At 42.0% G+C, this 26,602-nt stretch overlaps 1 protein-coding gene across 14 annotated transcripts in view; it reads right to left on the bottom strand.

Annotated features, from left to right (window-relative positions):
• neb (nebulin) overlaps positions 1-25,229 on the bottom strand; it is a 96,951-nt gene extending 71,722 nt beyond the window's left edge. For all 14 annotated transcript variants that reach the window (XM_061691308.1, XM_061691298.1, XM_061691301.1 and 11 more), the window contains exons 1-33: positions 25,161-25,229; positions 24,624-24,712; positions 24,400-24,552; positions 18,177-18,251; positions 17,245-17,352; positions 17,038-17,145; positions 15,815-15,919; positions 15,624-15,728; positions 15,432-15,536; positions 15,252-15,356; positions 14,951-15,055; positions 14,762-14,869; positions 13,753-13,869; positions 12,961-13,062; positions 11,777-11,884; positions 11,592-11,696; positions 11,399-11,497; positions 9,623-9,727; positions 9,450-9,557; positions 9,259-9,372; positions 8,914-9,111; positions 8,578-8,685; positions 8,400-8,498; positions 8,219-8,323; positions 7,017-7,124; positions 6,231-6,542; positions 5,684-5,890; positions 5,495-5,599; positions 3,516-3,623; positions 3,122-3,433; positions 1,481-1,687; positions 1,294-1,398; positions 1,109-1,216 (exon numbers count right to left, since the gene is read on the bottom strand). In XM_061691308.1, the coding sequence (XP_061547292.1) occupies positions 1,109-1,216; positions 1,294-1,398; positions 1,481-1,687; positions 3,122-3,433; positions 3,516-3,623; positions 5,495-5,599; positions 5,684-5,890; positions 6,231-6,542; positions 7,017-7,124; positions 8,219-8,323; positions 8,400-8,498; positions 8,578-8,685; positions 8,914-9,111; positions 9,259-9,372; positions 9,450-9,557; positions 9,623-9,727; positions 11,399-11,497; positions 11,592-11,696; positions 11,777-11,884; positions 12,961-13,062; positions 13,753-13,869; positions 14,762-14,869; positions 14,951-15,055; positions 15,252-15,356; positions 15,432-15,536; positions 15,624-15,728; positions 15,815-15,919; positions 17,038-17,145; positions 17,245-17,352; positions 18,177-18,251; positions 24,400-24,531 (3,996 nt within the window). In that variant the 5' untranslated portion in view covers positions 24,532-24,552; positions 24,624-24,712; positions 25,161-25,229. The remainder of the gene's footprint in view (positions 1-1,108; positions 1,217-1,293; positions 1,399-1,480; positions 1,688-3,121; positions 3,434-3,515; positions 3,624-5,494; positions 5,600-5,683; positions 5,891-6,230; positions 6,543-7,016; positions 7,125-8,218; positions 8,324-8,399; positions 8,499-8,577; positions 8,686-8,913; positions 9,112-9,258; positions 9,373-9,449; positions 9,558-9,622; positions 9,728-11,398; positions 11,498-11,591; positions 11,697-11,776; positions 11,885-12,960; positions 13,063-13,752; positions 13,870-14,761; positions 14,870-14,950; positions 15,056-15,251; positions 15,357-15,431; positions 15,537-15,623; positions 15,729-15,814; positions 15,920-17,037; positions 17,146-17,244; positions 17,353-18,176; positions 18,252-24,399; positions 24,553-24,623; positions 24,713-25,160) is intronic.
• Positions 25,230-26,602: the final 1,373 nt, after the last annotated feature.

The raw sequence follows: 26,602 nt of genomic DNA, 5'->3' as shown, positions 1-26,602 counted from the left end.
TTGACTTGATAAACACTCATTAGAACACCACTAAAGAGTGATACTGTTACAGTATGCTTAAAGGTGACATATTTTACCAAACCAACTTTTTCTAGTACTTGGGATGTAATATTGGGTCTGGGGTGCCTCAGTAAACATGTGAAATATGAATTAAACCGTCCACGCATTCCCGAGCTCCAGACGTTTTTCTGCCGAGAGGCCTGAAATCAGGTCATTGGAATTTCTCAAGCTTATCTGCGCTTTCCGCCTACCTCTCCGTTCCCGAGCTAGCGCTGTCAACGTAAACACGGGTGCTCTCACAAGTGGGTCTTCTACACGGAGGCAACCAATAGGACGAAAGGGGGTGGTCTTAGCCAAATATGGACAAAGCAGATACAAAGCTGGGTCAAACAGAAGTAGCTGTTAGAGGGGCCTTTTCTGGACACTCGTATGACAAAAACAAGGTGTTTTTTTTTTTTTTTTAAATAAATTGACACTTTTATAAATTGACACTTTCATGTTAGAGTGTCACTCTATGGAGGTCTAAATAGCCAGAATATGGAACCGTTAATTAATTCTGCGGAACTTCTGTTCGAGGAGGGGCGAACCACGGCAAGGCGGAGGTCCACGGCAGCCGATCCGGCCCCTGGGTCTGCGTTCGCTGGGTTAGGGGCCGACCCGAACAACAAGGCGCCTCTCGCCTCTCAACTGAAGCGACGCACTGACAGGCATAGTACGGCGTAACAAGTTTCCATGCTTCCGCGTCCCCTTTCGGCCACGTGGGCCAGTCAGCCAATCAGTTAATTGCTTGTGACGTACCCACATGGTCACATGGTTTAAGAGTCCAATTGGGTGCGTTTACACTCAGATGACGAAGAGAAGCGCTCTCGTGGTGTGGCTTCGTATAGCTGACCCAAAACTACATTTTAAGCACAAAAGCTCATTATTTTATACCGAGATAAGACCACGACGATATCGAGGCACTTTTAATTTCGCAATCTCATGAATATTGTGACATCCCTCCTATGTAGTACTATGTAGTAAATCAAATAAAATCCCTGTTACATAGTCAATCAAATGAAATTGAAATCAATTCCATTTTAAGGGGAAAATTGGTAGTTTTACACACATTACTGGCAATAAATCTGCCATGCTTGGCATGCCGGATGGGAATGGCGTCGGCCCTCAAGTCGTAGCCTTTGGCGATATCTTCCAGCCACTTTTGTTTGTAGTGACTCTGCAGGGGGGGAAACATACATTCAGATTAGTGTCCAGTCTAGTCAAAAAATGCGTCCATGAATGTTGTCCTCTCACCTCACTGAGGGTCTGAGCATTAAATTTTGCTTGGATGAACTCGGGGCTGTTGGCCGGCAGGTGGTAGGTGTGCATAAACTTCTCACCAGAAGCTTTGTAGGCGGCCTGTGCAGGTGAAATACATAGCACAGTGTAAAATTCCGGTGCCAATTTTCAACACAAAAGACTGAAACCGATTGCATCGTACGTGGTCCAGCTGTTTGGAGTTGCTCAGAGCCAGGCTCATGTTCATGCTGTCACTGGTGCTGGTGAACTTGAGCTTGCTCGGATGCTGACGGTAGCTGATTTCGTCCAGGGCAGCCTTGGCGGCTTTGGCCTTCTCCACGTCCAGAGAGCCGATCGGAACCCACCCGGCTCCTTTGTAGTAGGTGGTGTAGTCGGATTTGTAAGCATTCTGTGTAAAACCACAGACATGGAGATTATAATTTTGCTTGAATTGAATAATATATTCCTTGTATCTTGTTTTTCAAGCTTAGTTTTTATAGTTTGTTTCTTTTTTACAGCCAAGTTTATGCAGTGTAATACCTTGAGATCTTTTAATGATTTAACAGGGACTTTAAATATTTACCTCATATCAGTAAAAATCTACTTATTTTTAGTTTAAATACATTAGTTTTAGGGAATCTGTGTTTTTTTTTTTTTTAGGCTAACTATATTCTTCTGTTAAGAAACCAGTCAAATGTTCTTGTTCCACTGGCAGAAAGTTTTGCTTAAATTAAGTAATACATTCCTCATTTTATTACTTTTTTTATTGTTTTATTTTAAGATGAATTTTTACAGTATAAGTAATAGTTTGCGATTTTGTTAATTATTCAACAGGGACTTTGAAGGGACTCTTTGATACAGTGAACATTGGCACTTATTCCACAGTTCTGGCCTTACAAATGAAAATAGACTCAGTTGTAATTTTAGGCTCATTTTCTGAAGAAATATTAGCTTTTCAGCCACATTTGGCCTGCCCACATTTTGGACACATCAGCCTGTCACAGCCTGACATCTCGATGGCAGGAGGCGAGGATATTTCCTCATTGAACCTCTATGTATTCTGCAATGTAATTTTCACCTATACTGAAAGTCTGAATTATTATTATTATTTTTAGACAGTAACGAGTGAAAATAGTGAAAGGCCAGCTCATCCCCACGAGGTAATTCTTGCAGAATCATTTCCGCATTTGTAAACGGTTTTCGTGAGCTCAATGTTGTATTGATTGCGTCACAAATGCCTTTGCTGCAACTGCTGTGTTCAACTGCGAGTGCAACGGTACCGTATATGATAGCTTGGCTCGAGCGAGTGATGAGGACGTCTCCCGGGCACAAGCTTGACAGCACTTACTCAAAACTGCGATCAATCGTCACCAAATATGTATGTGATCTCATTTATGCCCACTTACACCTCTGAAAATATCATCGAATAATATGATTGATGATAGTTTTCTGACTTTAAGCAATGGTGAGCTTTTTCTGTAAATAGTGAGCTATTACTTTACCAAACCAACTAAATTACTTTTTCCTTGTTTTTTAAGCTTTTTCAGTTTTTCAGTTTGAGTTCGGTGATTAGTTGTTTGAAATAATCTTACCAAATATGATTTTCCTGTTCAACTGACAGATGTATTTGTTCAAAAGAAGTAATATATTCCTCATTTCATTACTTTTTCCCTTGTTTTTTGACCTTTCAGGTTTTTGCGGTGTATGTTTACTTGTTTTAAAAACATCTTACCAAGTCAAATTTCCCTGTTCTACTGGCAGATAATTCCGCTTAAATCCAGTAACACATTCCACATTTCATTTTTTCAGCGTAAAGGTACAAATGAAAAGCGAGAGCACGCACGTCGCTCTGAATCTCCATCATGCCCTTGCAGAGGTGCAGCTGCAAGTTGTCGGGAAGAAGCAAGTAGTCGTGAAGGTACTTCCTGTAGCCGATCATGGTCTGCACGGCCGAGGAGTGCTTGGCGTGGGCCACGCTCATCATATCCACCGGCGTGTGGTACTTGAGCTTAGCCTTGTGGTAGTCCTTCTTGTAGTTCTTGTCGCTCTGGTGCTTGGCCACCTCCATGTAGTGGACCAGCAGGGGGTCGTCCTGCAGGCTACGGAAGCCCACGTGTTGGCCCTTTGCCTTCTCGTGGGCCAGTTTGTACTTGTACTGCAAAAAAAAAGAGGCAAGAAACCTCAGGTGGGAACAGTTCCGGAATCACTGGAGGTGGAGGATTCCGTTAACAGCTCACGTTGCTGGCAATGTCTCTGGTGATCTTGGCTGCCACGATGGGGATGGCGTCCTCCTTCATGTGATGTCCTTTGAGCAGATCTCGACGGTGCTTGTCGGTGTAGTAATTCTGAAGATAAAAATCCGTGTTAGAGTGCACGCATGTATGTACTGTATGTGTAACAACAGTATACAAATACTGTAAAATCACAGCTACTTTGGTGCCTTTAAATAGGAGTTTAATGAATTCTGTGAACATTGAACCCCAGTCCTCAGAACTGTGAGGCAGGCGCTCTAACCAGTTGTCCACCGTGCCGCCCTCAAAAAACTCAAACCATCTTTTCCCGTTGAAATGAATGGAATGCCATCCCACAACAGCATACATTTTTTGTAATCTGTTTTTTTAGGCATAGCAAAGCCAAGCAAATGTATTTATATAGTGCATTTCACACATGAGGTAACTCAGTGTGCTTTACATAATTAAAAGCATTTGAAAACAAAGCTTATAAACATTTAAAAGAAAGAGAAAAATAAAAATACAATTAAAGCAGCGGAGGAACATAGCACTTTATGTACTTTATAAAAACATAGTAATGACATAATTAAATGCGAAGAATTCTACTGTTTTTGCTACATTTTGCTTCAATTCAATGGACATTGTGTTGCTCCTTCTTGTGTGTGCACTTTGGCCACTTGGGGGCAGTATAATACATATATATGGATATACATGTAGACGATCACTCCTCAGTATTTAGTACAGTAATATTGGTTATTCTTCGCAAAGGATTAACAATATATGACTGTGAGTACTGCGATACTGTCTGTCTACATGTGTTGCCCCACCGTTTGTGTTCATAAATCAGTTACTTAAAGGTTTATAACATTGCGACACTGATGCTATTTGTTAGCCCCTCTAGGGCATTTTGCATTGTTTTTTAGTATTAAACTAAACTGACTTTTATCAGGCAAAGTTGTGTAGTTGTTTTAAATACACAAAGTGTAATTATCTCTGTTTTATGTCTCATGTGGCAGTAAATTTAAACTGGGAGTGCCAATCATCAGCTTTAATCCACTTTCTTTGAAAACTTCATCACGATGTGCCAAATCGTTGCTTGTGGTGAAGTGAGTTGTGTTGCATTCAATGCCACCATACAGCTCTCACATCTCATGTTTTTGCTCACAATGGCTTGTATCTGGAAAAGCTCGTAAGTCGGATCAGTCGTATCTTAAGGCATAATTGTACTTAATAAGGATTCTCTTAAAATGTAATGCACATCAAATATACATAAATATTGTACTTAAATACATGTTTGAAAAAAACTTCTAAAAGATTAAATGCACACCTATTGTACAAAAAAAGCTAAATACAACTGAACTGTACTTAACAAATGTTATATGTTGGATAAAAACGAGTTTAGGCCACTGTAACATTAGGCGCAGGTTGAACATTTAATTCAGTGATTCTTTTGTGTACCACTAGAGTAAGCCCACGTACCACTAACCACACTTTGAGAAACCTTGTTAGAGCAGTGATTTCCAACCTTTATGGAGCCAAGGCACATACTATTTTACAATTGAAAAATCTCACGGCACACCAACAAACAAAAATGTCACAAAAAGTGGATACATGAATTACTGTATGTGCTTCCTGCCATCAAATAGAAGAGCATTTATTTGTTCTGTCTGTCACTATGCCTCACTGGAATAAATAGAGGAACAAAGATACATTGTTTCTTGTAAATACATTTTTTTTTTTTGAGCAATTAAGTAAAATTGGATAATTTCCCACGGCACACTAGCTGGGAATCACTGTGTTAGAGGCTCTCCAGCTACCATCTCATCATATCCAAATATCATTCAGCAAGCTAACGTGCAGATAAAAAAGAAGACAGTTTGTTTTTGTCCTTGCCAGGATACTGCTGGAAAATAAAAAGCCTACAAAGACACCTGTTACATAATGTATATACAGTACAGGTCAAAAAGATCACCAAAGCATCTAACCTTGCTAATGTTGACAGCGTTGTATCTGGCTTGCATCAGTTCAGGAGCATCAGCAGGAAGATTGTAGGTGTGCTTGAACTTCTCGCCGCTGGCCTTGTAGTCTTTCTGCAGAGGCGTCAAAACCAGGAAGTAGTGTCAAAAGGCTTAAAAGGGTCTCCAAAGAAAGAGCTTTGTGAACGAGGTGCTCACCGCGTTGAGAAGCTGGGTGTTGGCCTTGGCCAGCTCCATGTTCATGGAGTCGGGCACACTGGTGAACTTGATGGTTTCGGGGTGCTGTCTGTAATTCCTCTCGTCCAGAGCCGCCGCCGCCATCTTTGCCTTCTCCACCTCCAGGGAGCCGAGCGGCACCCAACCCATTCCCTTGACAGAGGTCTCGTAATCCTGTTTGTATTGGTACTAGAAAAACGAACCAAAGTATGTTGGTTGGTTACACAAAACCGATATTTTTACAAATATCAATGTGATGTTTGTGGTAAAATTGTTGAGATTATACCATCAAATCCTATAAATGCTACCAAATACCATATATTTATATGTCAGAGGAATTTTCCCCATTGAAATGAATTAAAATGCCATTAATCTGTTCTGCTTGCTCATCACTCAAATGTTGGCTCATAACACAAAGCAATAAAATGGACCAAGCGATGGCTCGTAATCGGAAAAGCTGGGAGGTTGGTGCACTCTTAAGTCAAGGTAAGTATTGAGGTCCACCACCAGCGAAAAGGTTAGAACTTACGTCGCTGGCGTTATAGTTCATGGTGCGAGCCAGATCCAGGTTCATGGCGTCCGGTAGCAGGCAGTAGTTGTGGTGGGGCTGCTTGTATCCGGTGTTGGTCTGCACGGCCGAGGCGTGCTTGGCGTGGGCCACGCTCAACATGTCCACGGGCGTGTGGTACTTGAGCTTGACCTTGTGGTAGTCCTTCTTGTAGTTCTTGTCGCTCTGGTGCTTGGCCACCTCCATGTAGTGGACCAGCAGGGGGTCGTCCTGCAGCCGACGGAAGCCCACGTGGTGGCCTCGCTCCTTCTCATACGCCTTCTTGTACTGGACCTGTGGGCGGTGTCATGTTTATCAGAGGTAGGGGACTCGAGTTACATGTCCTGACTTGAGTCAGACTCAAGTCGTCAAATTTTAGGATTTGAGACTAAAACTTCTCAAAGACTCGATTTGACTTAAATGACTTGACAGGTTTTGCCTGCCTACATTTGAAAATCTCTATTTTCTAGAACTCCGCCATTTGTTTTGTTTTTTAAAGAAAACATATTCTTAGTGGAGTGAATATGTTCCTGCAGCCAGGTGACGCAAATATTGTGACTGGGTAAGTAATGGTTTGAGGGGACTTGCTTGAAATTTAGTTGGGACTCGACTTAAATGTCTTGATTTATTTGGGTTTTTTTGTAACCGTTTGAAACTTGAAGGTTAGGACTTGAGACTTATGACGTTCATACTGTATATGATTTACTCCTACTTCTGGTGTTTAGACAACGGACTACAAGTGGTTGGTGTATGCGTGTAAGACCTTACATCACTGGCAGCATGTCTGGCAGCTTTGGCAGCGACAATGGGGATGGCGTCAGGCTGCAGGTCGTAGCCTTTAGCGATGGTATCCTGCCAGGCATACTTGTAGTAGTTCTGAAATGGTAAAACCAAACAAAAGATGAGTCAAAAACAAATGTGCCATCAAGATTGAGTTTACTGTTAGCCAGTCCAAAACATTGTATACAATTACCAGTAAACAATATTAAACAAACATCACATACTGTACATACATTTACCCCCGAAAAACTTTTTTTTTTTTTTTTTTTTAGCAGAGTAGCCCAGACAAAGTGAATTGACCAGCAGGGACTGAGGTAGGCAATTGTCCGGTCTCTTACCCCCAAGCCCACAATTAATCAAAGGATACTTGAGCCACGCATCTTTGAAAAATTGCGAGTGTGGGAGAGTTACTGTAACAATATTACGAATAAGATGCAAATGTTTTATATAACTTCACTAAGAACTGAAAGTTACGATTCCTAAAATTGGCAATAAATAAGATTAACCTTTACAAAACCTGTTTTTACAGTTGTCGTACAATGGTGGGATTTTTTTTAATTTTCAGAAAAATCTACCGCCAAATCACCAACTATATATCATTACATTAGAAGTGACTGAGTCACTGATGGTGTAGTGGTACACTCGCCTGACTTTGGTGCAGGCAGCGTGGGTTCAGTTCCCACTCAGTGATGGTGTGAATGTGAGTGCGAATGCTTGTCCGTGTCTATATGTGCCCTGCGACTGACTGGCGACCAGTTCAGGGTGTAGTCCGCCTTTCGCCCGAAGCCAGCTGGGATAGGCTCCAGCGTCCCGCGACCCTAACCAGGATAAGCGGTGTTGAAATGGATGGATGGATGGATGGATAGAAGTGACTGTGATGCCACCTACTTGAAAGTCGCTCTTTGGGTTAGCATAACCATAATGCACAACAAAACATTTTTGGGCTGCTATTTAAAACTGCTTATTTCTAGACGACTGCTAATGATAAACTGCATCTAAATCTGACAGGATTCAATTGGCATCATCTGCAAAGAGTTTAGCACAAAGAAACTGCAATATTGACTCTAAATCATTGATAAAGGTACAAAGAGCTTAGGGCCAAGTACGGACCCTTGAGGCACACCAGACGTGACCTCAATAAGTTCCAATTTTTTTTCCAATTGTCACAAACTATTGGGTCTTTGTCTTACATTGCTGATGTTGTAGGCGTTGCACTTGGCCTGAAGGAACTCAGGAATGTCAGCGGGCAGGGAGTACTTCTGGTGGATGTCCTCCAGACCTTGCTTGTAGAACAGCTGTGAGAAATATAGACCAGTTGGGAAAGAGTTGTTTACTGAACATGAAGCAGGAAAAGCGCTTATTGTGACTCACGTCGCTCCTCTGGAGCTGGTTGACTTTGGCCTGCATCATGACAGGGTGGTCATCAATGGACGTGAAGGGGATAGTGTCGGGGTGCTGTCTGTATTTTCTCTGCACAAAAAAACATTCACATGTGTTAATTTTTCCATCTGACAGTTTTTGTTCTGACATTTTCGGATTGATGGAGAACCTCGCTAAGGATTTCCCCGGCGTTTTTGGCCTTTTCCACATCCAAGGAGCCAAACGTCCCCCACGGGTTACCCTTGGTGTAGTTGTTGTAGTCAGACTTGTACTCATTCTGAAGCAAAAACACATGATGGAAGATGAAGTTTCATTGGGACTCGACTCGACTAGATTTTTGCCACGGTCTCCCACCTCTGGTATAAACTGACCCAAAGGCAGACGTTTTAGTCATAGAGCTTAGTTAGTATCTCATTACACTTTGGTTGTATTTAAATCATTTTTGGTAGCTTTGGTTACTCTACCCGTTGTTTGACTCCGGTTCCTAATTAGAGTCCGGACTCACGTCGCTCTGTATGATGTTGGCCTTCTTGGCCAAGTCCAGCAGCACGGCATCGTGCGGCAAGAAGAAGTTGGTGTTGATGCTGCGGTAGCCGGCCATGCTGGCGACTGCCTGCGACTTCTTAGCCTGGGTGACAGACATCATGTCCAGAGGCGTGTGATACTTGGTCTTGATCTTTTCGTAGTCCTTTTTGTATTCACGCTGTGGGAGAAGAACTCAAGTAAATCAAAGAGTTCCTGTCTCAAAAGCAGTCATTCTCAAACTTTTGTCTGGGGAGCCATAGCCTGTGAAGAGTCCCTGAATTCAAAATGTTTGAGAACATATAGGAATGAACAAATGTTTCTTTACATCACTCTGGATTTTGGCCACGTGAACCGAGTGCAGTATCTTGGGATCGTCGTTAATGCTGAGAGCCCCGACCATCTGACCCTTGTTCTTCTCGTACTCCTTCTTGTATTTCACCTATGAGAATAATAGAAAAAAAAAATCTCGTCATTCAATTCTGATGCTTTCAAAATATTTAAGAATGGCATACATACATCGCTGGCGATGTTGGTGTGAGCCCGGGCAGCCAGGATTGGGATAGCGTCACCTTTAACTTCAAACTTCTTGGCCTTGGTTCTCTCCCAGTCGTATGTGTAGCAGCTCTGTAAAGAGACGGTTTCATTCAATTTAATATGTCTTCACTGTAACTGTCGAGACAGTAACTTACGTCACTGAGGTTGAAGGCGTTCACTCTGGACTGGACGAAGAAGGGGTAGTCTGGAGGCAGACTGTTCTTGCACTTGGTGTCTTCATACTGCGCCTTGTAGTTGATCTGCGTGGATGACAAACTCTTGAGTATCTCTCTCACCAAGGAGTAATTAGGCTCATAAATTTAAGACATCAGGTTTATGGGAGGGTATTGCACCAACTCTCACTGTGAAATGCAAATAAAAGTAACTAGGCTAAGACCTAGGCTCCCTTCTAGGAGTTCACAAACCAAAAGGAGGAAGACGTTAAAACCAGTTCCACGATTTGGATGAGATTGAGCGCAATATATGCAACTGGACATTTTTCCTTCTTTCTTTTCAATAATGCTACCCAGTCCGCAATCTGGATCCGATCTGGATGAGATTTGGTGTTTGACGGTGTTTGCCGACTCCCAAAGTGCACCTGCAAATCACTAAGGACCTTCCTAAATTCACGTAAAGATGAGTTGGGGCAGGTAAGAATTCCTTTATTATTCAGCTGGATTGAAAAGGCAAAACATTTCTCCCATTTCTCCCCAGAATTGACCCTCTTTATTTTGCATTGCTACCAACTGTGCAATCGGGATTAGATCCAGATAAAACCAGGGTTAGATCTTAACAGCCAGAAGAAGGATCAGGTTTCATCCAGTTCCAAAATTTCCACACGAAATCTGATTAGAGTATAAGACATTTTAAAAATCGGGTTGCCCTCTTTAGTTTCACTTTCTACCAAAGGCCTAATTTGGATCAGATATTAATCCTGGGTCGACGTAAGTAAATTCATCCCTTTTCTACTTGTAGTACTTATCCTGTACAGGGCAACGGGTGGATTGGGAGTACAACTCAGCCTGGAATGGACCCTTCCGAAAGTCTTGGCTGTCTCTCCAAGGGGTGTTGAGCGGAATGTGGTCTTGGTGCTATGTGAACCATTATATTAAGAAAGGGTTCCCTTCTAGGATTTTACCAGCTAAAAGGAAGAAGAAGTTTTATCCCGTTCCAGAATTTCCAGATGAGATTTGACCACCATATGAGACATTTTCAAATTGGATTTTCCGGTAGTTTTCAATTGCTACCAAATGCATAACCCAGATAAAAGGTGGGTTGACATTTCAGTGAATCTATCCAACCGTCATCCATTTTCTAGCGCTTATCCTAGTCAAGGTAACGGGTGGATCTGGAGTCTATCACAGGAGACTACAATCTTCTTGACTACTTGCCCCATGGATATCGATCTTGATGCCATGTGAACCACTATACGAGGAAACCTAGGAACTAACAGTGAAAAGCAAGAAGTTTAATTAAGGTCCATAATTTGCTATCTGGATCAGATCCAGATAAAACTGGTTTCAGCTAAACCCATCCATTCATCTATTTCCTGTCTTTGTAAAGTTTTGAATTAACAATTTTAAAATGTATTTACAGGGCAAAATATGTTAGAAACTGATTCTCCTGTATGTGGTGGACCATACAACTCTTGTAACTGATTTTTACTCTCGTATGAGGGCACTAATGTGCCAGTAGGCTCTCCCTGTCTCAGATGACTGGCTCTATTCTGGGCTCGCTGAACACCGCTTGCTATATTTACTCCAGAGCCAGACCGAGCTCGGGTTTCCATGGCCACAAGTGGACAGCTGGGCTTCCTGCATTTTTAAAAGTCATCTGGATATCTGACATATTGTAGAGGATGTGGCTCTCTATTCCTGGATAGGCAAAGACCGGGTAAATCTGAGAATCCGGATTTAGGGTGTCATACATACGTCACTCAGCTGCTTGGCGTTGATGGCCGCCTGAACCAGAACCGGCGAGTCGGTCACTTGTGTGAATTTCACTTTGTCCGGATGCTGCCGATAAACATTCTGCAAAATCCAAGAAAAACTGCTGTTAAGACTCCACCAGAAGAGGATATCCGTGGCCCTATATCTTGAGTCCTGAATCCATGGCCCTCCTTACATCCTTGCAATCCCCCAGCTTCTTGGTGGCTTCGTACTCGGGCGTGATGGTTTGCGGGAAGAAACATTGTGTTTTCATGTCTTCGTAGTCAGCTTTGTACAGTTTCTGCAAAAACAAAAGTATGCTAAATGACAGGGAAGAGTCAAATGATGGTTGGGAATGGCAATATCCACAATGGATCGAACCTGTTTCTTCATATCCTCCACTTGCTGGCAGTGGAGCATGTAGAGATCCTCGTAGCTGCCCAGGTAGTGACCCTTCACCTCATTGTCATACTTCTCCTTGTAGCGCATCTGCGGAAATACAATGCGATGATTTATCAAAGATCGATTGTGATTCCTTGAAATGTTTTCTATAAATGAAGACCGGAAAAAGAAGTATAACGAGAATAAAGTTGTAAAGTAAAGTTGTAATTGTACAAGAAAGACATTGTGAAAGAATAACATTTCATTTTTATGAGGAATAAACTTGTACTATCGCTCGAATAAAAAGATGATTTTACAACCCAAAAAGAAAAGATTTTACAAAGCAAAAAAATGTGTTATTGAGAGAATAAAGGTATCATTTCTTCTGTGAGAAACAAGTTGTCATATTGCTCAAATAAACGATTTTACGACCAAAATATTGGTCATTTTACAAGAAAGAAATTGTGATCCTGTAAGAATAAAGTTGTATATTTATAACAAAAGAACGGTAATTTTATGACAACATATTTTGTTATTGCTGGAATAAAGTGGAATAAAATAAAGTCATCATCAAGATGATTTTACTATCAAAAAAGTTGTCAATTTACAAGACAAAAAAATTGCTAGAATTTTAGAACAAAAAGTTGTAATTTTAGGAGAAATTGTGTTATGGTGAGAATTAAGTTTTACAGAAAAAATGGTACGATCGAGCGAATATAGACATAATTTGATTACTGATTTAAAATTATTATTATTATTTTTTTTTTTTTTACAACAAATAAACTGTCTTTTACAAGGCAAAAGGGTTTTGATATTGCAGGAATAAAGATGTCATTTTTCTCCTAACAACTGTGTAATTTTGTGGGGGGGTTTGCGAGAATAACATAGTTTTACCCCCCAAAAACTCCAATTTCACGAGAGTGAAATGGTCTTACTGCCAGAATACAGTTGTAATTTTTGTGAGGAAAAATTGCACAATATCACACAGTTGAAGTTGTGATTTTATTATACAATAGTTGTAATTTTATGAGACACTTTGCGTGATCTTGAGAGAAGGCTTCGTTTTTACCATGTGAAAAAGTCTTAATATTGTGTGAAGATTTTATGACCCCAAAGAAATTGCGTTAGTGAGAGAAAGAAAAAAAAAGGTTTTTGGAAGAAATAAAGCATGTTGTCGTTCTTACGTCCGTAAACTGCTTGAGCACCGAGTCCATTTGGAACTTGGGCGTTTCGCAGTAGTTGATGCTGGACCCTCGAGACTTCTCGTACTTGTCCTTGTACACTTTCTGCAAAAGACCACGAAAGACCAAAACCTCAACTACTTTTCCCACTTGGAACTCGAAATGAGCCACTGAGAAATAGAGTGGGCAAGCTCCATGTTTGTCATTGTGTTAAATCAAGTGCAGAAAGGAATAGAGAAGAGGCACATCTTCTTCTCTAGACTAGATGGATCCTGGTCTAAATCAAGGTTCAGTTCCAATGTTGCACTTTTCCCGGGCCAGCAGAAAGTGAGGTACGGATTGGGAGCCAGGGCATCTGTACGTTGGGAGAAGTGAATGTTATTTATCGTCTTTCATGAACTATTGATAGATTTGACAGATGTTTGGACTTGGACAACTATCGCACTGAACCTTTTTTTCTAATCCCAGGTTCTTTTCTTTCACGCAACCTAGATTATACTCGCTGTGATCCAACCTATGAAATTGAAGATGATGACAGTACCTCCGTTGTGGATCGAAGTCCAGGCAATATGATCCAAGTCTAAAAGGTCCAAATTTGAGGAAAAAGGCAATTTCCGTAGAAACGGGTATCCTGAAGAAATAATTATTGCTATAAACATCAGCAAGACATAAATCCGTCACGTTTTATTGCAGCCGTAAAACCTGAAATCGGTCTCCCGCAAAAAGGACAAAAATGGAGATAGCCCACTCTAATTGTCCGTGGCTCAAATTTTCAAGTGAATGTGTGCCACGGACATCACTGAGGATGGTGCCGGCGTATCTGAGCTGCCTGAGCAGAGGGTTCTCGGTGGCCGGGAGTGTTTTGTAGTCCGACTGGGCCTTTGTCTTCTCATACTCCTTCTTGTACTGCACCTAGGAAAACGTAAATAAAATTCATTCACTTTCCGTACCGCTTATCCTCACGAGGGTCGCGGGCGTGCTGGGGCCTATCCCGGCCATCGAGCACCGTGCCGCACAGAGACAATTGTTTGGGGAAAATAATGACATTTGATTATTGTGAGAATTGAAAATGTGATTTTAGGAGGGAAAAAAAGGTTATTGCGAGGATGAAGGCATCATTTGACAGAATTTTGTTTCGATTTACAAGAAAAAACAAGTTGCATTTTTTACTGACAAACATTTGTGAGAAAAGAAATTATGAGAACTAAGTCATAATTGTACTGAGCAAAAATTGTACATATACAAGAAAAAAATTCTTTACAAGAATAAAGATGGAATTCTACTTAATTTTGCAAGACTAATGAGAAACATTTTCTGTTATTGCGAGTATGTAGTCGAAATATTGCCAAAAGAATAAAATCGTAATTTTACTGAAAAAAAGTACATTCACGAGGAAAAAAATTGTGTTATCACGGGACTAAAGTCCAAATATATAAATTCACGGGAAAAGAATTTGTTACTGTGAAAGTAAAGTCGGAATTTTCACGAGGAAAAATAAAGTGTTTCTGCAAGAACAAAGTCATATTTTTAATGAACAAAAGTGTGCAAATATGAGGGAAAAAAATGTGCGAATAAAGTTGCAATTTTGAGGATTATTTTTCCAAAGTAGATTCATGAGACAGTAATTTGTGTTATTGTGAGACTAAAGTCATAATTTGACTTAAAACGTTGTGGAGTTATGAGGTGTGATTTCAAGAATAGAGTCGATATTTTACGCCTCATTATTTGGGTATATTTCTAAGCAAGAAGTAGTCTGATTGGGAGAATAAATGAGTAGTAGTGCTAATGATTTTGTGGCACTTACATCGCTGGCGGAGGCTCTGAGCTTCTTGTGGGTGTCGTAAACGGGCGTTTCAGTTTGCAAGAAGTTGATTTGGTCTTTGTTGTCCTCGTAATGTTGCGTGTATCTCCTCTGAAAGGGTAAACGAAAGGTTAGCGGTTACGTCCTCTCTCTCTCTCTCTCTCTCTCTCTCTGTGTGTGTGTTTGTCTCACATTGCTGAGGTTCTCCATGGCCACGCGGGCCATGGCCACGTCGAAGTAAGGGGTCTCGCACCATTGGCCCTTGACGTCCTGGTTGTACGCCTCCTTGTACTTCAACTGAGGGCAAACAAACAAGCAGTCGCCACATCACTACATTGCTTTTTGTATTTGTTTTGATTGTTTTTCTGACGTTTGAAGTCAAATGGCTTTGGATTTTGGCGATACAGGACATGCATTTGATTTTTAGAGTTTCCCATTCCCCAAATTAGGGGATACAGTACATTCTTTGTATTAGGCGCTAGATTCGTCTTACATCGCTGCGCTGGTCGGAGACTCTCTTGGCCAGCTCGACGTCGGGGGGGTCGGCCAGGGCGGTGTACTTGGCCTTGCGCTCGTCGTGCCCTTTCTTGTACTGCACCTGAAGGCAGCGCACGGTACGAATGTGAGCAAAAACAACTCGCCCACGCGGGTAGCATTGACGACGCAAACTTACGTCACTGAGCACCTCCTGAGCCTTGGCCACCCGACGCAGTTCAGGGCTGTCGCTGTACGGGCAGAACATGCTCTTCTCCTCGTCCCAATCCTCCGTGTACAATTTCTGCACAATGACAATACAGCTTCGTGTCAGTAAAAGCCACGAGAGGTGCGACAATTAATTGCCTAACTGACAACCAAAAAGGCTCACTTTGCTGCAGTTGGCGGCGTTCTTGACAGCCAAAACCAGTTCGGGAGCATCCGGGGGCAGCAGGTACTTGTCCTTGGTCTCGTCCCACTTCTGCCGGTACAGGACCTGCGCATACGCGGGCGAGCGGGCCAAAGACGGCGATTGGCGGTTCATTCGTCACGCTTTCGGTGATTTAGGGTCACACGACTCACCTTACTGATGAGCTCTGACACCTGCTTGACGTGGGCGATCTCCCGCGCCTCGCCGTCGTACATGCTGCCCGTCTTGGACTTGTTGCCCTCCATGCGGTATTTGATCTGCGCGACAGTTCATATCAACACTGGATTTAGTCCAAAACAATGAGAACTACAGCGGGCTAACTGCATTTTTGCCATTTTTCAGGAACCCGATTCAAGGTTTTAAGCATGCTGCCCAACTGAAAATTTTGTGCAATAATGATCTAATGGTCTAACCGTCAAATCTATTCATATTTCATGAAAGTTGAATAACATTCACTTCCCCTAATATGCAGATGAACTGGCACTCGAGCAAAAAAAGTGCAGTAATGGGCTGCCCCTTATACTTTATGTCAAATTTGGAACTAAACTTTGATTTAGACACATGGGCCTTTGCTCTATTCATTTCTGCAATTCACTTGAAATTGACACAAATGGCGTTAACCCACTCGAGTTCTGAGTGGCCCGATTGGACCGATTGTAGTGAGTATTAGAGACACATGGGAAAGACAAAAAAAAAGATAATAATACAACACGTGATTATACAATTATTCGAAAGACAAAATATTTTTCAAAATAAAATATATATATATTTTTAGATACAGATATAAATACATAAATAAATAAATAAATAATCAATCAAATCGGATATTTCCAGGACAAAAAGTAAAACAAAATGTTGGGATAAACAGTCATATTGCTAGATTAACATTATTTAATGAGAAAAAACATTTCAAATTTAAGTGAATTTTAACCCCGTTGCATTTTTTTAAGTACTAATACTTGTAAATGCCACTATATTTTTAAAATTGACTATATTCGCCAATAAATATAGTTTTGCTCTGTAAATATGAAACTTTCTTTTCTCAAAAAACAACCAAAAATAACAGTTAAAAAAAACTCAATGCAACTATACACATACAAAATATTTTCTTCTTTTCAGTGTGGCTCTAATACTCAATTATGTTCAGAAGAACTTCTACAGTACAATTTAAACTGTCATTAGGTGATCCGAAAAGAAGCAACTGGACTTTTTTTGGTTGTTGAAGTCGTTTCACCTTTAATTTAAAAGGCTGGAGATTACCTTTACCTGGGGGTGATCGCAATAGGGTCGCTGTTGTTGCTCGGCAACATCATCATCATCATCAACAACAAAAACAACAAGCATATTGTCACACGCGTGCCACTTGTTGCTTTACCTCGCTGAGCTGCTCCTGAGCCTTGCGGATGCGAATCATTTCTGGCGTATCCACGGTGAAGGCGGGAGGATTCCCTCTGGACTTGTCGTACGCCTGACGATATTTGTTCTGGATCGTTTGTGGAACAAAGAGCGGCAGTCGGGACACGGTAAAAGTCATGAGTGAGAGCGAGAATAAGAGTAGGAAGCGGCGGCGGCAGCAGCTTACATTGCTAAACTGCTCCACCATCTTCTGGCTGTGAGCCAGGTAAGGGGTCATGAACTTGGATGTGTCCACTTTCCGCCTCTTCACCACCTTCCTGGTAGGTAAGCCCGACTGCACGAGCAAGGCAAAATATTGAAAAAAAAAAATTCAAGTCACGCAAATACCCACTGTGCCCGTTTACATATGTACGTTGGTCTCAGCATTTACACTTGCATCTTTATCGTAGCACCCCCCAAAAAACAAAAACATGCACAAAGTCACAATCTGGTGGGTTTGTGGTTTCCTGATATCGGATTTTTTTCCCATTGGAAATAAAGTTGTTTTTCAAGCAGAAAAAGTGTTATCTTTTTGTGAACAACAGTGATCATATTAAAAGAATAAAGTTGCATCGTTGAATAAAAAAGTTAAAAACGTTATGAGAATTAAGTCAACATTTTTTTGTAGATTAAAAAGTCATACATTTTTGAGAAATAAAAGTAATAATCTCTTTGGAATAAGGTCATGTTTTTTGAGAAAAAGGTGTATCTTTTTCATATTTCAAGAATAAAGTTGTTTCGTTCGAGAATAAATAAATTGAATTTTTTTAGCGGAAACATTGTTTTCGAGAGAAAAAGTGTTAATATTGCCAGGGTAAGTTGACTTATCTTATACATATAAAAATTCTTATTTTTCGTGATAAAAAGCCATATTTTAAGAATGAGGTCACATCTTTCGAGAAAAACAATCATAACCTTATGAGAATTAAGTTGGATCTTATAGATTAAAAAGTCTTTGTCAAGAAAAAAAAGTCAGCGTTGGGAATCATGTTACATTTATAAATAATATATTTCACGGTCGTTCTGCATTTCATCGTCCAACAAAAATTTGAAGCTAGCAGCTACAAACATTTACATGGAGCTTGCAAAAGACAAAGGTTGGCGTCCTCTTGGTTTTACCTGGTGGCCCTGATGATGATGATGAGGAGGAGGAGCGTGCTCGGGAGTGACGTGTGTCGTCGTCGTCGTCATCGTCTGCTCAACACATGACACAAATCATACAACACACTCTAGCCGTGCTCGGTCAACATGGGAGAAAAAACGCAAACGCGGTGATTTGTGTCCACTCCTACTCAGCGACAGTGTCCGCAAGGCAACGCCAACATTTGCTTTGTGCTGTAATGTGAGCTCGTCTAAGATCTCTTCTTAGAAAAAAAAAAAAGGGATTTCTTGTGAACTCTTCTAGGTAATTATCAGAATTTGTGGCGACCTAAAACAAAGCAATTATTGATGATTGATTATGATATCTTTTCATGAAAAAAAAACAATTGATAGTAACCATCTAAGTAAAAAAATATTAGTGTTGATGGTGAAATGCAGCCCTATGGGGGGAACAAGCCAGTGCAAACTGTAGGCCAGTCCCAAGCCCGGGTAAATGCAGAGGGTTGCATCAGGAAGGCCATCCGGCTTAAAACTTTGCCAAACAAATTTGACCGTTCATCTAAAGAAGTCCATACCGGATCGGTCGTGGCCCGGGTTAACAACGTCTGCCCCCGGCACCGTTAACCTGCAGGCCGCCGGTGGAAATTCAGCTACTGTGGGTCGATGACGAAGGAGAGGCGGGTTCTTAGGCAGAAAGAGAAGAGGAAAGCACAGAGCCGACAACAGAATGTGGGGACGATGACAGGAAAATCTCGGGAGTTGGTTGACATGATGATTAGAAGAAAGGTTGATATATTGTGTGTCCAGGAGATCAGGTGGAAAGGCAGTAAGGCTGGAAGTTTAGGGGCAGGGTTTAAATTATTAAACCATGGTGTAGATGGGAAGAGAAATGGAGTCGGGGTTATTTTAAAAGAAGAGTTGGCTAAGAATGTCTTGGAGGTGAAAAGAGTATCAGATCGAGTGATGAGGCGGAAACTTGAAATTGAGGGTGTTATGTATAATGTGATTAGTGGCTATGCCCCACAGGTAGGACCTAGAGGTGAAAGAGAAATTCTGGAAGGAGCTAGATGATGTAGTTCTGAGCATCCCAGACAGAGAGAGAGTCGTAATTGGTGCAGATTGTAATGGACATGTTGGTGAAGGTAATAGGGGTGATGAAGAAGTGATGGGTAAGTACGGCATCCAGGAAAGCAACTTGGAGGGACAGATGGTGGTAGACTTTGCAACAAGGATGCAAATGGCTGTAGTGAACCCTTTTTTTCCCCAGAAGAGGCACGAACATAGGGTGACCTACAAGAGCAGAGGTAGAAGCACGCAGGTGGATTACATCTTGTGCAGACGATGTAATCTGAAGGAGGTTACCGGCTGTAAGGTTGTGGTAGGGGAGAGTGTGGCTCCACAGCAAAGGATGGTGGTGTGTAAGATGACTCTGGTGGTGGGGAGGAAGATTAAGAAGACAAAGGCAGCGCAGATAACCATGTGGTGGAAGCTGAGACAGGACGAGTCGGGAAGAGGTGAGACAGGCTCTCTGTGGACGGGAGGAGCTTCCAGAAGACTGGACCACTGCAGCCAAGGTGATCAGAGAGGCAGGCAGGAGAGTACTTGGTGTATCTTCTGGCAGGAAAGGAGAGAAGGAGACTTGGAGGTGAAACCAAGAGAAGAAGGAGACTTGGTGGTGGAACCTCAAAGTACAGGAAATCATACAAGGAAAGAGGGTAGCTAAGAAGAAGTGGGACACAGAGGAGTGAGGAGAGGAGAAAGGAATACATGGAGCTGCAACGTAGGGCAAAGGTCGAGGTGGCAGAGGCCAAACAAGAGGCATATGATGACATGTATGCCAGGTTGGACACTAAAGAAGAAGAGAAAGATCTATACAGGTTGGCCAGACAGAGGGAGATGGGAAGGATGTGCAGCAGGTACGGGTGATTAAGGATAGAGATGGAAATATGTTGACTGGTGCCAGCAGTGTGCTAGCTAGATGGAAAGAATACTTTGAGGAGTTGATGAATGAGGAAAATGAGAGAGAAGGGAGAGTAAGTGTGGTGGACCAGGAAGTGGCAATGATTAGTAAGGGGGAAGTTAGAAAGGCATTAAAGATGATGAAAAATAGAAAGGCAGTTGGTCCTGATGACATTCCTGTGGAGGTATGGAAGCATCTAGGAGAGGTGACTGTGGAGTTTTTGATCAGGTTGTTCAATAGAATTCTAGCGCGTGAGAAGATGCCTGAGGAATGGAGGAAAAGTGTGCTGGTGCCCATTTTTAAGAACAAGGGTGATGTGCAGAGCTGTGGGAACTATAGAGGAATAAAGTTGATGGGGCACACAATGAAGTTATGGGAAAGAGTAGTGGAGGCTAGACTCAGGACAGAAGTGAGTATTTGCGAGCAACAGTATGGTTTCATGTCTAGAAAGACTACAGCAGATGCATTATTTGCCTTGAGGATGTTGATGGAAAGGTACAGAGAAGGTCAGAAGGAGCTACATTGTGTCTTTGTAGATCTAGAGAAAGCGTATAACAGAGTTCCAGAGAGGAACTGTGGTACTGCATGCGGAAGTCTGGAGTGGCAGAAAAGTATGTTAGAATAATACAGGACATGTACGAGGGCAGCAGAACAGTGGTGAGGTGTGTTGTAGGTGTGACAGAGGAGTTTAAGGTGGAGGTGGGACTGCATCAGGGATCAGCCCTGAGCCCCTTCCTGTTTGCACTGGTGATGGATAGGCTGACAGATTAGGTTAGACTGGAATCCCCGTGGACCATGTTTGCAGATGACATTGTGATCTGCAGTGAAAGCAGGGAGCAGCTGGAGGAACAGTTAGAAAGATGGAGGCATGCACTGGAAAGCAGAGGAATGAAGATTAGCCGAAGTAAGACAGAATATACGTACATGAATGAGACGGGTGGCGGCGGAAGAGTGAGGCTACAGGGAGACGAGATAGCGAGAGTGGAGGACTTTAAATACTCGGGGTCAACCGTGCAGAGCAATAGTGAGTGCGGTCAGGAAGTGAAGAAACGGGTCCAGGCAGGTTGGAACGGGTGGAGGAAGCTGTCAGGTATGTTATGTGACAGAAGAGTCTCTGCTAGGATGAAGGGCAACATTTATAAAACAGTAGTGAGGCCAGCCATGATGTATGGATTAGAGACAGTGGCACTGAAGAGACAACAGGAAGCAGAGCTGGAGGTGGCGGAAATGAAGATGTTGAGGTTCACTCTAGGAGTGACCAGGTTGGATAAAATTAGAAATGAGCTCATCAGAGGGACAGCCACGGCTAGATGTTTTGGAGACAAAGTTAGAGAGAGCAGACTTCGATGGTTTGGACACGTCCAGAGGAGAAATAGTGAGTGTATTGGTAGAAGGATGATGAAGATGGAGCTGCCAGGCAAGAGAGCGAGAGGAAGACCAAAGAGAAGGTTGATGGATGTCGTGAGGGAAGACATGAGGGTAGTTGGTGTTCGAGAGGAGGATGCAGGAGATAGGCTTCCATGGAAAAGGATGACGAGCTGTGGCGAACACTAAGGGGAAAAGCTGAAAGGAAAAGGTGGTGAGCTCTTCAGAATCAGAATCATCAATATTTGCCGAGTATGTCCAAAAAAAAAAAAAAAACTACACAAGGAATTTGTCTCCGGTAGTTGGAGCCGCTCTAGTGCGACGACAGACAGTCAATTGACAGAGAACACGTTTGAGATTTTATCAGAAAAGAAAAATGACTTGTGAACTCTTCAAAAACAACAGGTTTGATTATGACCACTTCTAAGAAAGAAAATCATTGATTGTGAGCCTTTCTATGAAAAAAATCATGAATTGATTCAAAGATCATCTAAGTAATTATATAGAATTGATTGTGACCCAAGACAAATCAGGTTTGACTGTGATCACTGCTAAACAAAAACCAGGTTTGATTGCCAGCTTTTCTCTGACAAAAACCAAAATCTGGATTGACTTGGATCCCCTCTAAGAACAAAATCATGTTTGATTCTGACTCCTTAAAAAGAAAGAATCTGAATTGTGATGATCTCTTCTAAGAAATAAAAATCAGGTTTGAGTGGGAGAGAGGAAAAATCTCGATTGATTGTAATCTCTTCTAAAGAAAAAGCAGGCGCCCGCTCGGGTGACATGCATTCTATTTTGGCTTGTTGTTTCATACGTTTCTGTTTTCTGTTTTCTGTCATTGCGTGCCTGTCATCCAGTGTTGCCAACTTGGCCACTTTGTGCCTCTGTACACATATTTAGCCACTTTTTTTTTAGCCACAGACTTAGTGTAGGGGCATCGGTCGAGGTAGACCGATGGCCCTACACTAAGTCTTGGGTCTGCTTGAGGTTTCTTCCCGAGAGAGAGTTCACCTAGTGCTTGCTCATTTGTGGTTCAGTTTATAGTTTTGTTTTTGTCGCTTGGTCATTTAATGAGTGAGGAGTGTGGTCTTTGATCCGCTCCATTTCTGTTGTGATTTGGCGTTATAGAAATAAAATTGAAAAAAAATGGATGAAATTAAAATGATAACCGTTCAATATTTTAACGATAGAAAATGTAATATGGAACAGAACTACTGCCAATCAGGAAGAATACATTAGCACAACAAACATTTTGTCCTCACATATCTGCTTGTAAAACAGTTGGGCCAAGAAGCATAAGCATTAAAAACATGTTTGATATTTTGACGATACTTAATGTAACGTGAAACCGAACAATTGCCAATAAGAAAGAAGATATTAGCATAAGAAACATCCAATCGCTACATGCTTTTTCTCTGCACAGATCTGCTTGTGAAATAGTCAAGCAGACAATCATGAGTGTAAAAAAAAAAAAACCCAAAACGACATTTATTTTTACGATAAACTATTTCATGTTGAACGCAATGATAGCCAATAGGAAGGTGACTCATAAACAAGCAGAGATTAAATGGTTTACCAATGAACAGTGATGACATTTTAATCATCGTTACAACCATATTTAGTAGGGTTATAATGGAGCACTAAAAATCTTTACTTTGTTTCTCGCCAATCCGCTCATAAAACGGTGAGGCCGACAATCATTAGAGGTAAAAACAATGTTCAGTATTTTTTTACGATAAAAAATAAGCCTGGGCTGTGAGGTGAATTTTAACTTGCCGATCTGCTCTTAAGACAGTCGGGCTGATGATCGTAGCATTTTTTTTAAAATTAGACTAACAACTGCCAATCCGAGAGAATACATTAGCGTAACAAACAAACAGCCAATCACAATGTACTTTTTTTTTCCCTCGCCACTTTGCTCGCAAAACGGTCAGCCCGACAATTGGAAGCATCAAAAACATATTTTAAAGCCAAACATGTCATGTGGAATGCGTCGACAACCAATGAACGGGAAGCATTTAATAAAAACCAAGCGGGAACTTTTTTTTATTGTTACGACAATAATCAGAAGAGTGGCAAGAAAAAAATAGCAAAATGGTTAGGCCGACAATCATGAGCATTAACAACATGTTTAATATTTTTATGATTAAAAAAAATGTCATGTGTCACTAGCATAGAAACGATAGCTAAAGAGGAGGAAGAAAGATCAGGAGCTATTTCATGCTTCTTCTTATTTTATGGCAGTCTGGATGCCCTGCTCTGCCTCTCACAGGTGACTCCAAGTATTGCACCGAGTTGAAACGGCACCAGACTCTCGATTGTTGGTGGACAGACAGGACAATTAAAAAAAATCGTCCACAGCCCAGATGACAGCAATATTTTTGAAAGACGACAAATGTGATCAGGACCATGCTAGCGGCAAGCCTAGCTCCTTCCTATTTTCCAGCACTTGGGATACCCTGCGCTCCCTCTCACAGGTCAGTCCGGGTACTATGTCATGTGTAAATCATGCCAAATTCTTGCTTGTCGGGGGACAGACACAAAATTGTCAGGTGTGTAGCAGGATTTAGAAGTTGAAGTGTTTATTCCGATATTTTCAAAACAACTTGTGATGATTAAAACCACAAGAACTGCCAAGTTACCAAACGGCCAAACAGCGAGCAAAGTTTTTTCTTCGATCTGAAAAAAATAACTTGGACAATTTTCTGGAACATAACTCTCTTGATGCCATTTGTGCGTAGAACAAAGATAATACAGTACGTGAACTGTTAGTCTTTTAAATTGTAGTCAGTTAGCCTCGTCTCACTGAAACCGAATCCCGCTGATCTGAAGTCACTATTTATAGAACCGATGCGGCGGCACGGCCCACCACACCAAACCGAACCGAACAATTTCATCGTTTTTCACGCTTACCGCATCCAAAACTTCCTCTTCCTCCTCCTCCTCTTCCTCCTCTTCCTCTTCCTCCTCTTCTTCTTCCCCTTCCAGCTCTTCCTCGTATTCTTCCACCCATTCCTCCACGTACTCCTCCACAATATGCGCCATCTTGGGACCGCCTCAGAGGCTCTACGCAAACAAGCTCTTTCAAGACGTTGACTTGGACACTGGGGATGATAGTTAAAGGGCCGCAAAGGTACCAGAGAAAGATTCCTGCGGTGTCTTCTTGAGTCCGTAAGTCCCTGGCCATCCACGAGGGACCGCAGCTCCTGTAATTCAACTTTTTGCCCTGAAACCACAAAAAATTAAGAGCGAATAAACCCTGGACCACCAGCACAAATGTAACTCCTCGCCTGCTACCAAAAAGTGGGCCTCCCCGATTTGACGGCTGGTGACAGCTGCAGCCTCAGCTATTTCGCATGTAAACCAATGCCGCCACCTGACTGGGCGGCCGGCTCTAGCTAACTGTGATGCCATCCCTTCTGAGGCTAAGGGTTAAATATAGGACTCGCTTTTTTTAGCACTACAAACCAAGATTTTCAATTACAATTGGGGGAAATGGCATGAAAATCAGACGACAAACTGATAGTTTTGGCCACAAAACGCCAACATCCACAGGCCTGATCAGGTTCAGTTCTGGGTCAGGTTCAGTTCCAGGTGGCCCAATTAGGATGTAAAAAGCCATGCAGACCAGATGGAAACACCCCAAACTTTTCTCCAGGTTTTTGGTTGCTTACCGGTTAGTGTTTTAATAGTCTCCCAAAAGCCGCCAAAGCCTCCCCCCAAGCGTCCCTCCAAAGAAACGCTGGCTGACAGAGTCTCAGCTGAGGCTACTTCTACTCAGGTGGTCATGTGGTCCCGGCGGCCAATCGCAAATCGCGGCCACTCGGGTTACAAATGCTAAATATACCAAAAGAGATCCCCTTTGGAGAAGAGCACCTGTTGGGGTAGGGACGAATGCATCAGCAGAGAAAAAAAATATTCCGGATCGGGATATTTTCAAAACACGTTCGGGGTTTTGTTAAGAGGTCTAAGGAGATGGTCGCCAAAATCTCAGGTTGGTGAAAGTCCAGGTAGAGAATCCGTGTAGGTCAACCCCCTGGATCCAGTCTGGAATTAGGTCAGACGAAAGGCACGGGCTCAACTATGTCACAGCCTAGCTATAATAAAAGCCTCCACCGAGGTTTCATAAAAACATTTATCACGTGTGAAATCAACGTGTGAATAACGATCATCTCGGATCATGACCGATCGAATGTGGCCAGGGATCATTTTCTGGAATAGAAAACTGGAACCAAAAAAACTTATATAATCAACACATTCTGATGACAAAGTCTCGAACATGTTCAGTGAAATTTGACATGGAATCTGGATCTGATCTAGATTAAAGTTGACTTGAAAGGACAACACATTTTGCTGAAACTGGATAAGCTATGACTTCAAAAACGATCACTATTGCAATGTATCAAATTTCTATAATACACAATTTCAATACAAAAATGGCTTCTCGATATCATGTAGCAGTGGACCACTGGTTAGCACATCTGCCTCACAGTTCTGAGGACTGGTGTTCAAATCCCGGCCTCGCCTGCGTGGAATTTGCATGTTCTCCCCGTGCTTGTGTGGGTTTTCTCCGGGCACTCCGGTTTCCTCCCACATCCCAAAAACATCCATGGTAGGTTAATTGGATACGCTAAATTGCCTGTAGGTGTGAATGTGAGTGTGAATGGTCGTTTGTTTATATGTGCCCTGCGATTGGCTGGCAACCAGTTCGGGGTGTACCCCGCCTCTCGCCCGAAGATAGCTGAGATAGGCTCCAGCAAGCCCGCGACCCTAGTGAGGAGAAGCGGCTCAGAAAATGGACGGATGGATGGATGGATGGATGAATCTGGATAACATCTGCATGAAACGTGACATTCAATGTTGTGTTTACATTGGTGTTGAATGTGGAAGCTGGATTGGCTGTAGTTTAAATGTCACACAGCACATTTTCACCAAAAACATATACACATATAGCTATACATTGATTTTGTGATGTTTTTTTTTTTTTGTTATGATACCATATACACATCAATATTAGAGCACACATTAGGACACATTTCTAGTTGGGATGTTAACAAATGCTTTGAGAGTTTTGGTGACGTTTGTCAGTAGGTGTCAGGGCGGAGATGGTGGCGAA

Source organism: Phycodurus eques, chromosome 12, assembly GCF_024500275.1.
Source record: "Phycodurus eques isolate BA_2022a chromosome 12, UOR_Pequ_1.1, whole genome shotgun sequence".
Taxonomy (NCBI): Eukaryota; Metazoa; Chordata; class Actinopteri; order Syngnathiformes; family Syngnathidae; genus Phycodurus; species Phycodurus eques.
The sequence above is the reverse complement of the archived record's forward strand: the minus strand, read 5'-3'. Positions and strand labels throughout refer to the sequence as shown.